Source organism: Lathamus discolor, chromosome 2 (assembly GCF_037157495.1).
Source record: "Lathamus discolor isolate bLatDis1 chromosome 2, bLatDis1.hap1, whole genome shotgun sequence".
Classification (NCBI taxonomy): Eukaryota; Metazoa; Chordata; class Aves; order Psittaciformes; family Psittacidae; genus Lathamus; species Lathamus discolor.
The window spans coordinates 124,892,695-124,907,742 of NC_088885.1; the positions used below are offsets into that span (position 1 = coordinate 124,892,695).

Consider the following 15,048-nt stretch of genomic DNA (forward strand, 5'->3'; position numbering starts at 1 on the left):
GTAGATTTTGAGAATTTTATTCTCAATACTGTAGTTCATGATTGGTGAGTACTAACTACCTTCTGTATACTGTCTTGCAGCTAAGTGATGAGGAGGTAAAGATTTAATATTTTGCTGAAATACTTCCATATTGTAGGGTATATGTTTGGCTGTTAGATATTTAATATTTAGCTGCTATTACTTTGTCTGCATGTTAACTGAAGCGCCATAAAAAACCAATGAATTCAAAACCAAAATCTGTTTTTCCTGATGTGTGAATTTTCTCTGTCTTCTCTTACATAGACTAATTTAAACATTAAAATATTTATGCATAGCAGCTGGTGTAAAGGCTTTCTGGGTGTCATAGGATAATTCTGAAACTAACTGACTTGCATGCCTTCGCATTATTTGCATGTTGCCTTTGACTTTCTTCTGAGGCTGCCAGTTATCAATAAATATTTGATACTTGTATTTGAAAAAGAACACCCTCCTCAATCTCTTCTCATTGTTGTGGGTGAAAAACTTAATAAAATCAAAGGAACTTAAAAAATAAAATAATGTTTTTTCAAGGAAATGTTTATTGGAAAAAGTGGTTTTGATTTTTAGCTTTTGCTGATTATGAACTATTTTAATACTGGGGCAGGGATTTCAGGAACTTTTCCTTTGCAGAAGAGGAGAATACTCTCTGTGTAAGAAACTGGCAGCTGTAGATAACCTGTAATACAGACAACTGTAGAAAGGTTTCTTTTTTTCTGGATATAACTAGAACCATGTACTTCCTGAAACCTGCCATAAGAGGTTGGCTTTTTTGTAAACCTGTGATAAACATGCTAAATTTCCTTGTAGTATTAGATTTCCTGTAATTTCTTGGGAGAAAAAACAAATTCCAGTTACTAAAATTTGAACAGCTACTTGGGACCCAGTAAAGTGTTTAATGCAACCTAAATGGAGGTTCAGAGTATTTCCTAGTAATAACAAGGTGTAACTGTTCTGTTTGTTTGTTTGCTTTCCATTTTTTTTCTTTTTTCTTTTTTTTTGTTTGCTTATTTGTTTTCCCCCCTTCAGCCAAATAGATTGAAGCAGCTTGGCTTGACAGCAAGAGCTTCTGAAGAGAAAGTACCTCCTGAAAAGCCTAGGGTGGCTTTCCAAACACCGGTGCCTTCAGCCTCTCCATTGAATGAAGACTTTCACAGGGGACTAGCCAGCACTCTTGGTGACATAGCAGCTCCCAGGTTTTTTGCCATCATGTTCATTTTGCACATTAAATAAGATTGTTGTTAAGCATTTTATCCCTGTAAGGTAGACCTCACTGGTGCTATTGATCCTTCTCCAGGGAACTAATGATGGAAGATATAATACTTTGGCAATTAACAGAAAAGTAAACTACTTGTTCTGAAATAAACTTTTAATGTCTGTTTCTTCACAATTTATTGTGAAAAATCTGGGGAGGCTGGATTGTCTGTGAAGACAGCTTATGCTTAGTGTATGTTTGTATAGAATAAGGGTCGTGCTGTAGCAATGGTGTTCATGGCTATAATATTGAACCATACTGCAAGAATTCTTGGGCATATGCCCAGCAGTGTCTGTGTCGTTAGGAGGCTGGTATGGCAGGAGTTCAGACCCTGTCAATTAAACAGTGCCCCAGGGCTAAGCCCAGGAATGCAGTGTGGGCAAGGACAGCTTCCACTAGGTACTGTGACTTGAAACTAAACTGTTTAGGGAGACGAAAGGAGTTTTAGGTATGTGGCTGAAGTTGTGCTGTGCCACTTGCCCTTTGACCAGAAGATTAATCCTTGGCTTGTTTTATTTACTGTAACCACCAGGTATCACTAACTGGACCAGTTAAAGAAGGCATACTTGGTTTGTGTTCTTTAGATTTCTGGAATAGTGAGGGTTGACGTACTACTCCTTAGAGGAAGGTTAATTCCTTACTGGGGCTTATGAATGGCACTAGTGAGAGGCCTTGGGACAAGATAAATCCAGAATTTTCCCATAGTGAATTCTCTCTCTCTCCCCTTCTTCTCTCCCTTCCCCCCCCCTCGCCTTCTTTCGTCTTTTAAATGATCTCTTCTCAGTGATACAACAAAACAAAAAATTGTGTTCCTTTTTTCTTTAAGGCTTGCTCCGATGCCACCACCTCCACCACCAGTGTTGACAGACAACTATAGAACGCCTTACGATGATGCATATTACTTTTATGGGGTTAGGAATCCTTTGGATCCCTATCTTGCATATTGTAAGTTGATGATTTTAAGTGGATTGATTGTTAGAGTGACTCAGATGACTGCTTTTCATGTAGTTAAATGATGAATAATGTAGAACTAATAATAGTAATTTAAACTCATTTCTTAGATGAGTATTGAATGAAAAGTAGGCTTTTTGCCAGTATTGGTTTCGAATGAAGTAGTTTTCTGCAACTGCAAAAGGGGATATGAAATCCAGAAATCTTGTTAGTTGCTTGAACAAGTTCTAGCTCCTTAGCCACTACTCCTCCCAGATAATTTTCTTCATAGTTCTAGTAATGAAAGCATCATTTTCTAAAATTGCTTAAATCATGTTATAATTGCTTACATGTTTAGGTGGTATTACAATCCAGATATGATTTTAAATATTTTTAAAGGAACTGTAAGAAGTAATTAACCTTTTTATCTGAAGAGCTCCTTTATTTTATTTTTTTTTTATTTACCCTTTGCTTCATGATGATTTAATGAGTGAAACAACTGTGGTGTGTTGGGGAGGGGCTGGATTGTATGGTGTTTGGTTTCTTTTTCCTTTGTTTTTCCTTTTTTTCTTATTTTGTTTCTATTTTTTTGCTTTTTCTTATTTTCCTTTCTTAGAAAAGTTTGCTATAGAAGTTGAGAGTCCTGTTTGTAATTCTGTAGTTTGAACAGTGAGCTCTGTTCTTTTAAGTAGTGGCAAGTGTTTATATGGGAGCATTCAAAATTTAAAATTCTAGTTGGTTTTTGTTGTACTCTTTAGATGGCACAGGTATGGGCCATTTACAGACGGGAATGCAACCCACACCTAATCTGGATCCTTCTCTAGGTCAAGCCCCAGTGGAGCAACCTGTGTAAGTATTTTTTTATTCATGTTCTTTGTATTTATCTGTATTGACACACTTTTCGCAATGGAAGTATTTTGCTGACAAATGGATATGCCTTGGAAATGAAGTATGTTAAAGACAATTCTTCAAACTTTTAATGAAGAATTTCTGTCTAAACATTATTCAGTGAAATCATGTTTTTCTATGGATTTATGAAAATGTTGGAGATGCTGAAGTGCCAGGCTGTGGAAAACAGCAGCTCTTAAAATATTTCAGGCAGGGTTTTTTTTAATTTATTTATTTATTTTTTTTTTAAACAACTCTCTACCCCACTTCCCTTCCACCTCCCCCCTTCTGGACCCTATGATGTTTTCCATTTATATGTGTGGTTTTTCTAATTCAGAAGTAGCATTGGACAGAAGAATTCAGGAGATGGACAATTAAGCACAAGAGTATTTTCTGAAGAAAAAACAAAGCCTTCCAAAGGGGCAACATTATCTTATCAACAAGAATTACAACAGCAGGTACCAATGATAAAGCTTCTGATGCTTTCTTCATTTACCATACAATACCATACCATACAATACCAAAACCATACAATAGTTGTAACTCTAGTACTCTTTCCAACATATTTTAGTTTACAAGTAAAAAGCTTTTTAAACTCCTCTCCCTTTGTCACTTCCCCCCGTTCCTGTGACTCTAGCTCATTTTAGCTCTTCATATTTTTTCAGAGGCAGAGAGAATGTTAAGGCTGACAGCAAACAGCTTAGTTCCAATCATGGAGTTTTATATAATTATTATCATAAACATATACCAGCATCTTAAAAGCAATGAGACGTATTGCTCTGATACTTCTGTTATGCTTCTGAGCATAATTACTATAATTATTAGAAACACTCTAATTTCACTAAGTTCTTCATGATCATTTGGATACTAATTCAAAAGCTTTCATAATGTTTGCTTCCAGTGTATTTGTAGGTGGAGTCTTACCTCTTTTCAGCTTCCTTTTTGATAGACTAGACAAATTTCTTGAGTATCCTGTCTTCCAGTAGGCATCCTTGTCCCCTCTGATCTTAGTAGTTTTTAGCAGCTGCACCTAATGGGAGTTTTGATTTGTAAAATGTATTCAACCATGATAATGTATGTTATTTCAGAAGAGGTTTTGCTAGAACCTAGTTCAGTGGCACTGACATTTTCTTACTCTTCTTTCTGTATTTGTTCAGTGGAGGTTTATAATTACTATAAAAATATTCTAATAGGGATAAAGAAGAGGCTTCCAATTAAACTAAAACTAAGAACAGACATGTAGGAATAGTGTCTGATACTGTACTTACGTTCTCTGCAGGCATTTTTTTCACTGTAGTCTTCAGTTGTACTTCTATAGAAGTAAATTTTATCTTGCCATATGAGAGGCTGCACAATCTGACATAGATGTCTAAAAGATGTTGCACAATGCAGTCTTTCAAAGTTACTATGCTGCTTATGGTTGAAAATAAACGGAAGGTATTCTGCTTTTTTTCCTGTAGACAAACCTGACTGAACATTTTTATAAACAGTCAAAGGGACTAGATGAGTCTTTGTGTTGACTTATTTTATCTCTTAGGAGATAAGACTGCTTAATAAGGAGAAGTGTTTATCTAATGCACAGAAAAAACAAACTTAAGGAAAACACAGCTACCTGCATAGTGGCTAATGTTTTAAAAGCTTTGAATGGAAGATGGATTTTTTTTTTTTTTTTAACAGCTGCTGTCTTTATAAATGCTACATGAAGTTATTCGGAGACTGTAACTTAAATTTAACCTGATTTTGAAGAAAAGGAGGCACGAACCATATGAACAGTTCTGTGTTATTTTCATACATCATCATAGAATCATAGGATAGTTAGGGTTGGAAAGGACCTCAAGATCATCTACTTCCAACCCCCCTGCCATGGACAGAGACACCTCACACTAAACCATCCCACACAAGGCTTCATCCAACCTGGCCTTGAATCATGTATTACTGCAGAAAACTATTCTATGAATGGTTATAGAGTTGTGTAGCATTCTATGAAATCATTCATTGTTAGGAGTCTTTATCTCATGTCATCTCTAGTCTAAGTTTTGGTTAAACAAAACATCCCAAGTTGAGAGAAGCAAGTGCTGTAGTATTGTAGGATTTTGCCTGTTTAATTTTCAAGCAATCTCTGTATCAAAGATCCAAAGTTATGCGAGATTTGATCTGCTGCACGTGTCAGTTGTGACTTTTTCTGAAACCTGGAAATCTTATTATTGTATCTGTATGTTTTTCTGTGATTATACACGAGTGGACATGCATGTTTCAATAACAGTGTTCAATGTACTGTCTGCAGTATAGGTGGTGAAATGTTTGTGGTTTGCTTGGTATAGACAGGGGAATGAGTAATTGTAGCTCTCAGTTTGCTCTGTTAACTTTCAGTTAAAATTTATTGACTACTCAATAATATTGATTACTCAACAAATCAATATATTGATATTTTTATGCAACTGACTTCGGTTTCTTTTTAGATAAGAGAGAGGGAGGAACGACGCAGACAAGAGAAGGAGGAGAAGGAACGCTATGAAGCCAAGTTAGAAGCAGAAATGAGGAATTACAACCCCTGGGGAAAATGTGGTGGTGGTGCCCCTCTCAGAGATCCAAAAGGAAATCTGATAAGTAAGTTTGCCAAAACTGTGGGTTGTATTTTCAAGATTGATGTTTTCTTGCTCTTGTAAAGGCTCTATTTAGATATGTTGTTCCTTGTTTTGCAACACTGATAGCCCTTTATTGACAAATAGATGTACTTGTTTCAAGCAAATGCACTCTAGGAATACTTAAGTGAGTAATTATTTTGATTTCTGTAGAATCATTCAAAGAGTACAATTTGAACAAAATGGGAAACATGGGATGTGCCAGCTAGAGTTAAGGACACGATGCAAGAGTAAAGGAAGAAGGAGGAAAACAAGCTGTTAGAATCATCTGCAATACAAATGTGCTCAAGTCTGTTGTGAAGACTTTTATTTAAACATTGCTCAGGAACACTTTTTTTTCCCAATTCTTTTTCTTTTTTTTTTTTTTAAAGTATCTCCTAGGCTCCGAAATCTGTACTTGTGGCATGGAAAATGGAAGCATGTTTGAATAAATATAGAAAGTTAAGGTGGAATATTTAAATGTACCCAAGTAACACTGCTGGTGAGCAGCTATATAAATAGCAGTCAGCAGTAATGTTTTTTAAAGTTTGTTTTTTCACAAATGTTGTTTCATACAAGATGGGAGCAGTGAGCTGAGAGATAGCTATGATCCAGGCAAGTTGTTCATTCACCCCTCTAGTACATCAGAGATAGATGTAAGATTAAAACTCAGATTCCTGATCTTGGTTCTTAGTGAGCCGTTCGGGAATATTTAATCTAAAATACTTTTATATTTCAAAATCTTAGCCTGTGCTAGCTCTCTTAATTCTTGCCTTTAGCATGTGAGTGAGTCTTACAGTTTTGTAACTATTGATTTTTAATGTGAATAAATTTATTTTCTTGTTGTTGGAATATAATATTGATTCTGATTAGATTTAAAAAATGTCTCCTGGTAATACGAGAATCTTCAAAGCATGGAGCACTTATTGGATAACGGTTTATATATAAATAATTATAGTTCCAGTGTTATGACACCTGAGTGACACATGGATAAATTCATAGTGTAGTTTGAGGGAAGGAAATAGAGTTTAAATGTTTTTTTAAGATTGTGTGCCCGAATTATAAGTTTAGAATTGTTTGTTGAGGGTCCAAGCTTGTTTATCCCCAGAGCAAATAGAGGTGTTCACTCCCTAACTTTAGGCACTGCATGTAAGTGTCTGGCTTCTCTAGACTTTACAATGGTGTGAGTAGAGTGAATCAGAGGAAAATGTAGGAATCTCGTATTAGCCTGAGCTCTTTATATTACTGCATATTCTGAGAAGCTTATCCTCATCTGTAAATAAGGAACGAAGAGAGAAATTTCTTGGCCTGTTTTCTTGATTACGCATGTAAAATTATTCCTTTTTACCATAGTTTACTAGCATAATGGTTAAGCTATGAGTCAAGTGTCGTGAAACATAACATGCTTTCTGACCTCTCTCTTTATATCTCTTTTGTCTTTACATCTTGAAAATGTCTGTAAATAGCTTTTGTGACTCAGATGTATGTAAAGGCTGCTCTATAGAGAGGGATGGTATTTAAAGTTTCTGGAATTTGTGTGCTTAAATTACTACAGTAATTCATAATTATCAGAAACAGTATTTTAACATCTCTGATTGGGGATTTTTGTGGTATCTGGGAGGCACTATGTAAATTGTGGTGTAACTGTTGGATGGCATTGTTTTGCTTGTGTACAGAAATCTGCACCTGGGTTACTACTGAAGACATGAAGATGAAAATACACGTCAATGTTCAGTTATGCTTATTGCCCTTATGATAATCAAATAGAGATTCAGTACTTAAAATACCAGTACTAACCTCAAAATTATTTTACAGTTTTGAAGAAGGGGTGGTTTCTGAATACATGCTGGCCAGCGCAGACATGTCAGTCATTCTTGTCTTTGAGCTCTTTATCTTTCCATTTCATGGCATTTTTGGTCAGGGAAGTGGGGAGGTTTGCTCCAAAGAATCATTCCTGGCAAAAAAAACCCAACAAAATAAATCTTTTAATCAGTGAGTTCCTAATGATTAATATTTTACTTACAGCTTCTGTATTCTTGTCTTTCTTAAATTTTTTGTTTCCGTAGCTGGTATGCCCATAAAAAGTTGAGTCTGCTCAAAAAATCTCTTTTTTTGAGAATCTGTGGTGAACGTGCCTTTTATGAGAAGAAATTATTATAAACAGCTATTTCCCCTTTCCTTTAGCGGACTTGAATATGATGCACAAGCAAAATGAAGATGCATATCATAATCCAGAGGCAAGACTATATGAAGATAAAAGGGCTAATGTATCTGTTGACCTAAGTTTGGCTTCCCCAAGACCTGAGAACACAGAAGCATCTACAAATAAAATAGCAGGTTTTTAAGAATACTGTATTATAGCTCTATTTATAGGTCTTAGTGATCAAAATTCTCTAGTTTCTTTACTCCTTTCTAGTAGTCCTGTGATAGCGTTAGTGCTCTTTACCTGAAGTGTCACTATCATGCTTCTTTCCCAAACTTCTTCATTGCTGTCACTGCGTGCACTAAAAATGTGTTTTCTTATCTCAGTGATAACCAGTAACTTTTAGCACTGGTCACGATCAGTATATTAGTTTTCTGGGTTCAGTGTTATCAAATCTTCATAGATATTTCTTTTAATTGACACAGTAAAATACAACTGCATAGTAGGAATAAAAGGAGAAGGATCTGCAGAGGTCTGGTGTTACAGGTTAAAGTGAAATTGATACAGTAACTAGGCTAACAAATTCTAAAAAGTTACACGTAAATTGGGTACATATGCAGCCCTGTGCACTGCCTCTATGTTTTCAGGGATTTTCCTATTCAAAAACTAACGCCTCTTTATCTTTTTACCTTCTGCAAGGCGTCTAAATGAGAGCACTGTGGTACTCCAGACCTGACCATAGTCTAAGCAGTTAAAACCTGACAGTATTCTAGGCAGATAATGTAAGAACTTTTATTCCAGATATTCTTTTCAGCTATTGCCTTGAATTACGGCTGTCATGAACTACCTTTTGAAACAAGTGTCTCAGATTCCTGCTTCTTCACTCTGGCTTGCTGTCTTAAATTTGCTTTGATTTTTACCTGTAATTTCCTTCCCCTCTTAGGTTTTGAATTTGCACAGACCTCTCCTTTTGCACGAGGTAATGTGTTTGGGGAACCACCATCTCCACAGCATCTTAAGCGACAGGAGTCATACAAGAATTTTCTTCGTCTGCAGGTGAATCTGCACACTAGTTTTCATCTGGTTAAACAAATTTTAACAATAGGGGTTAGTGTCAAAGTAAATAATCACTGCTGACAAAAGATTTTACCTAGTCATATCCAACTCTGTACACAAGAGGTGTATTAAGAACTATGTGCTATTTGGTCTCTCAGATTTTGCCTTACGTAGGAGATGCTCGTAAAAATGAGGCTGTTAATAGTGCCTTCATTAATAAGGGTTCTGTCTCTTTATTTTTTCTTTCCTAAGTATAGTTCTCTAAATACAATATTGAGTTCTGAATTGTGCATACAGTACAAGTTTGCATACGTAAATATGTAAAGAAACAAAGATGTTTGTCCTTGGAAGTCTATATGATAGAAATACATGTTCATCAGAAGGAATGGTGATCAGTAAGACAATAATAGTGTAGTTACCTGTTGATGGGTATATAAAATATGATTGTTCTTCTACCGGCTTCTATCTTTTGTCTGTAATGCTTTGCATATAATCTTGTGCTGTGAGAATTAAATATCAAATTAATTAAATATCAATATCAGGGAAATCCTAGATAATTTTAGAGAATATGAATGTCATACAGTAGTTTGATGGGGAGCTCTTGAAAAGATCAAGGTTTCCTTCTATGTATAGTGCTGCAGAAAAGAATAAAGAATGGGCAGACCTTTGCCTTTAGTAAGCCTAAAGTATCTAAAAAAATTTCCTATATTATGTTATTTAACCACTAAAGAAAAGTGTTATTCTAGCACATGTGAAGTAGAGTTGATGTTAGGAAAAATCCAGGTTTTATTAGTAGCAGTTATAATTTGTGTTCTTATGGGAAGCTGGTTCTGTAAATAGTGGCCCAAAAGAAATCATCTCATTTTAGAGGAATTTTGAAGCTGAAATGTATAACTGACCCTATAATTCTTTCAGTTGCTTCATACAATCTTTGTGCAAGTAGGTATTGCAGAAGTCATAGAAGATCATGAGGGTAAATATTGAAGTTGTATACTACTTTGCTTTATATTCTAGATTGAAGAAAAGAGACGTAGGGAGGAAGCAGAGCGAGAAAAACTGAGACTGGAAGAAGAAAAAGAAGAAAAACAGCTAGCAGAACAAAGGATGAGAATTCGAAAGGCGTATGAAGAGGAACAAGAGAAGGAAAGAAGGAAAGAGGAGGAGGTGTAGTATTTTGATACCTCGACTTTCTTCCATCTCAGATTGACCCTTTGTAATATTTGTCTTCTGGATTGAGAAGGTGAACTGGGAAGTGTCCTGTGAATTGTTCTTTGTTTTAAAATGGGTCTACATTAGCCATAGGAGAGGTTGAAAATTGCTGGTATTAACTAGCACATTTTTCTCACTTTTTATGGTATACTACCAATTTGAAGTATATTTTAATTCCTTGAAGAAAAGCTCTATAGTTTTATAATTGACAGTGGTGCTCTCCTTGCTAAAGGAAATATGACCAATAAAAAGCTTTGTCAAATTGGTGATTTAAAAAAAATATTCCCCAAACCAACCCCCCCCCCCCAAACAAGCAAAACCAACCAAAAAAAAAAAAACCAAACCCAAAACCCCAAACCATCAGTTTTTGTTAGTCTCTTAAGCCTAGCTGTCATGGAATTATTTGTATTCTGAACCTAGCTGCACAGGAAGATTTCGTAAAGCCTTTTTTTTTTTTTGAATCGGCCAGGCTATATCTTTGAGATAAGAATACTGCTTGTTTTGGAAGAATGACAAGGATATCTAATGAATACTTTTCATGGAGATAAACTTGTGATTTAATTCAAACCCAGAAGTTTTATTTATCAGGTTTGGAAAATGGAATGAATTGGCATAATTCAGAATTTCATAAATAATTGTAGGAAAAGGACACAAGGCTATTGGTGATGGAAAAATCTCTCAGTACCTTGCAGGATTATGGAGGATCAGTTCAGGATGTAGGACTTCAAGATTTCCAAGACAGAACATTTAGCTTAGATTGTCTTTTCCTAGTATGAGCAAGTTAATTGGATGAGTGTTGTCTTCTGGGCAATAGAGTTTGTGTAGTATAGAGTAGGAAGCTAACTGGTGTCATGGATTTTCACAATGCAAGACTAAGATGAGACTGGATGATAATTTTCCCTGTGGGCTTGTGATACCATGGTACATGTTTGCAGTAAGTTTTGTTTGAATCCAGATGTTTGGAAATGACTCCTAAGTTTAACCTTAACTGGTAGCATATCTGGGGACACAAACTGGTGTTAACTGAAGTTACTAGGAATTCTGTTACATGATGTTAGCACAGCCAGGACTGCAGATGTTTAATATTTGCCTGGCATATTTTTTAATTTGAATGTTTGAAGTCAGCCTAATGAAATACGCTTTTCATTCCATACTAATCACTTTGATGTGTAATTTTAACTTCTCAAAGACAAATAAAGCAAAACTTCAATAATGTTGAGTCTTTTTTATGTATTAATAATGTTTGTGTTACAGCGAAAATTGAAAAATAAAGAAATAATTCGATTAGATGAAGAGAGGCAAAAAGAGGCAGAAAAAAGAAGAAAAGAAAAAGAACAAAAGCAAAATGAACAACTTAGACAATATATTGAGAAAGAAAAGATGGAAGAGGAAAAGAAGATGGTATGCTTCAGTGACTTTCTAAGATAAAAATCCTACTTTCTAACCTTTCAAAATAACTGAATTTTAAAGAAATTGCATGATTTCTTAGACTTCTACCCTCAGTGTTCCCCTTTTAGTTTCTTGAGCTGTCACACACTTAGAGCACACACAGACAATTGCTAATCATAAAATCAGACAGCGGCAGTTTATCTTGCTGATCAAATCTGCATTTAAAAAAAAATAAAGGGAATATAAATAAGAGGAAGCTGCATTCTATAGTTAAGTTTTATATCTGCTGTTAAGTACCCTGGCCTGCTTTTACTAAGGCCCAAATACAAATAAGAATAAAGTTATGTAATTTAGAGGACTGTAGGACTGTTCATCTTTAACAGTGGTATTCTTTGTATCTTAATTATTTTTTTCTTGATGTGGATGATGTAAGAAGTCCATCACATGGAATTCTGATGGACAAAATCTAAGTAAATTATAAAACTGTTTCTCTTCTAGAAATGTCTACATGTCATTTCTCTAAAATAAACAGATATTGTGAAAGTGTTTAGAGGAAAAAAAGACATGTAACTTAACCATAAATTAAACCCCCTACATCCTAGGAAAAAAGGATTGAAATTACTGTAGGTAGAAAAAAGAATCACAGGAAATAATTTTTGGAATAACTTTATGCAATTAAGAGTTGAAAGCAAATTGAATAAATAATTGAAGTAAACAAAAGCATTTTTCTGTCAAATGAAAAATATTAGCAAAGCTTTCTGTTGATTATAGTACTTTATTCAGAATCTATAGGAATGTAATTTCTTGCTTTCCTCCTTTTAGATTTCAAGGCAGCCTTCTCCCACTGTTCCTGCTCTTCAGGACAAATTAATAAGAAAAGAAGAAAGGATTCCCTCTGCTGAGAGCCATACATCTTACTATGCACAAGTATGATTTTTATAGTAAACTTTTACTGATTGATTTAAAATAGAAAATAAAAAACATTAATGTTTGCCAGTTATTCCCAGAATACCATAAATAACTGGAGACAGTCTTCATAGTAGCTGGTCTTGTAGCTCTGAAATTTAATGTTCAATTTTATTCAAAATTCTGAAGAAAATCTGGGGCAGTGTTATTTTTTTTTTTCTTCATGTGCATTTTCTGCAGTGATGAGCACCTGATTTTTGAGTCTACGTACACTGTCCAGACTCTAAGAGCCTAATGATCCTAAGTTTTAGGATAAGAAAGTTTATGTCTGATATGGCAGCTCGCTGTGTTCACTCAGAGAACTTAGCTCAGGCATGAAGTTGATTCCTCGCTGTTACAATGTAATCAGCTATGATGCTTGAATCTCAGGCTACACTTCCCACTTTTTGTTGGGAATGCAATTTTTGTTGTTTGGTTTTGGGTTGGTTTTTTTTTTTACCAACTGTATGAATTGTGTAAAAATTTAGAAAAATGAATTTGCCATAAAGAGGATTATTTGGCAAATAAAATATTTTCTGAAGCTTCACTTAAAAAGTATGTAAGACTTTAGACCTTACTCAAAACTGTTGTTTTCCCTAAATGTTATGAATGCTCTGGAGGAAGGTCAGCTTATTTCTATCTTTCCGGTACGTGGTATAGCTTTGCCTAGATCTCTGAATAGTCCATTATAGGTATTATCATAATAATTTAGATTACACAGTTAAAGATGAGATTTTAAAACACCTTAGGCATTAACAACCTGTAAAGTTATTAGTCTGTCTTCCGGAAGTAGAGGTAGTTAATTTAAATTAGACATATAACAAGGAAATAAAATGTACTTATGTCTGCTATATTTTCTTCCTTTTGACATATCAACATTTCATATTCATTTTGATCACTAGGATCCTCCAAAACCAAGGGCTCCTTCTCCACCTGTCCCTGCTAGAAGAAATCAGTTGCGTGCATTTGGTAGGTATCATCTTTATTGCAAGCTCACATCCTATTGCAACAAAATTGCTCTCAGTTACAGTTCTCTTTCTTACCTGCAAAGGAACTGTCTTACAAAGTTTGCGTTTCTATGCGTTCCCTCTGTCTTAATATTATCAGTTTATTAATACAGTGTGTCTGCTGTATTAATGTAGAATAAAAATGCATTTATTATGTGTCTTCATCAGGAAATATTTTTTTGGTAAAAATTCTGATAATGAAATAATGTGCATGGGAAGTGCTGGTCTTTCAGTCAAGGCAGTGTACACAGAAGGCTGTGTAAAAAATGGGAAAGTTGGACTGGCTGTGTTAAGAGTTAGACCAACAATGTGTAGAGCATTGCACTCCTAACTCTTAAATTCTACTTTCCTTTGTTAATCTGCCTAATCCTCTGCTAATTCCTGTTCACTTTCGGTGATGGTTTTAAAATTCAGATGTGCTGGGAGGATCTCCTTTGCTCTTAATATGTTAGTTATCTTGGCAGTATGTAGGTGGAAAGCAGTAATTTTCCTTCCGATTTCTTTTTACAAGTATAAAGGAAGCATCACATGGAATGATAACAGTAAATGATATCCTAAAATGCTACCCACCTGCAGTCAATACCAGGGTCCATCCTGGGGAATTACATCTCTTCCACTCAGTGGAGGGCAGAGTGGTTCTTAATGCAGCTCTAGGAAATCAATTGACTCAGATCATCTGTCATGACAGAAATAAAGATATACGAGTTAGATTTTATGTTTGAGGATTTAAGCTAGAAAAATGTGTTTGCCTTCTAGGTTCTGGACTCAGAAAAGGTCAGTAAAATATCAGATTATTAAGCATGTTATTTGGAAAATAAGGAATTGATGAAACTGTTTTAACTTGTGGAGGAAGGCTGTCCTGACCATAAAAAAACAGCTTAGTCCCAAAGTAGATCTGAAAAGTCAACATAAACATGTACTAAAAATAGGTGTTGAAATTAGAACTCTTGAACACTTAAGATAGTCTGCACTTAGCAGACAAATATCCTGCTTTTGAGTCAGGAAACAGAAATGAGGTTGTGTGCTTGCTGATACCACCTCTATTCCTGTCATCTGCCTCTGGAACTTTGAGGACTATGTGGATTCAGTTGCTGGTATTTCATTTTCCTTTTTTAAGTACAGTGAAATGTTTCCATTGAAGTTTGGATGCTTTCTACTGTTCAGCGGATCTGGTCCTTGTGCAGTGTCAAAATACAAGCTGTGACCTAACTTCTAGTGTATCAAATGCTGTGATTCTTGTGCTTGTATAATCCTTTTTTAAATTAACAGGTCATTATCTCACCTTTTTAATTTTTTTAGTTTCACCTTCCGTTTATGAGATGGGCAGAAAAGTCTCTCTGACACTCTCTATTTTTAAATTGTTTATGTTAAATTCCAGAGGACAGAAAGACTATGATAAATGAGTTATCAGAGATGAGAAAACAGCTTCGTAACGAAGAGAGGCGGCTGCAGGAACAGTTGCTAAAAGTGGCCAGTGATGATGATGTTCCGATTAAACGGTGAGAATTTCATCTTCAGTTTTAAAAGTTAGATTTTGCATAGCAGCTCAAGGCTACTGTGTATTAGTAGTTATTATTAGCTGGCTAATAT

General features: G+C 35.2%; 1 protein-coding gene across 14 annotated transcripts in view; it reads left to right on the forward strand.

Annotated features, from left to right (window-relative positions):
* CSPP1 (centrosome and spindle pole associated protein 1) overlaps positions 1 to 15,048 on the forward strand; it is a 56,954-nt gene that overhangs the window by 24,919 nt on the left and 16,987 nt on the right. For 9 of the 14 annotated variants that reach the window (XM_065668401.1, XM_065668393.1, XM_065668392.1 and 6 more), the window contains 13 exons: positions 81 to 95; positions 1,045 to 1,211; positions 2,097 to 2,215; positions 2,959 to 3,049; positions 3,426 to 3,546; positions 5,548 to 5,695; positions 7,894 to 8,046; positions 8,796 to 8,908; positions 9,923 to 10,072; positions 11,372 to 11,518; positions 12,329 to 12,433; positions 13,354 to 13,420; positions 14,837 to 14,957. In XM_065668401.1, coding sequence (XP_065524473.1) covers positions 81 to 95; positions 1,045 to 1,211; positions 2,097 to 2,215; positions 2,959 to 3,049; positions 3,426 to 3,546; positions 5,548 to 5,695; positions 7,894 to 8,046; positions 8,796 to 8,908; positions 9,923 to 10,072; positions 11,372 to 11,518; positions 12,329 to 12,433; positions 13,354 to 13,420; positions 14,837 to 14,957 — 1,517 coding nt within the window. The remainder of the gene's footprint in view (positions 1 to 80; positions 96 to 1,044; positions 1,212 to 2,096; positions 2,216 to 2,958; positions 3,050 to 3,425; positions 3,547 to 5,547; positions 5,696 to 7,893; positions 8,047 to 8,795; positions 8,909 to 9,922; positions 10,073 to 11,371; positions 11,519 to 12,328; positions 12,434 to 13,353; positions 13,421 to 14,836; positions 14,958 to 15,048) is intronic. The other 5 variants (XM_065668395.1, XM_065668396.1, XM_065668403.1 and 2 more) reach the window with 3 other exon arrangements.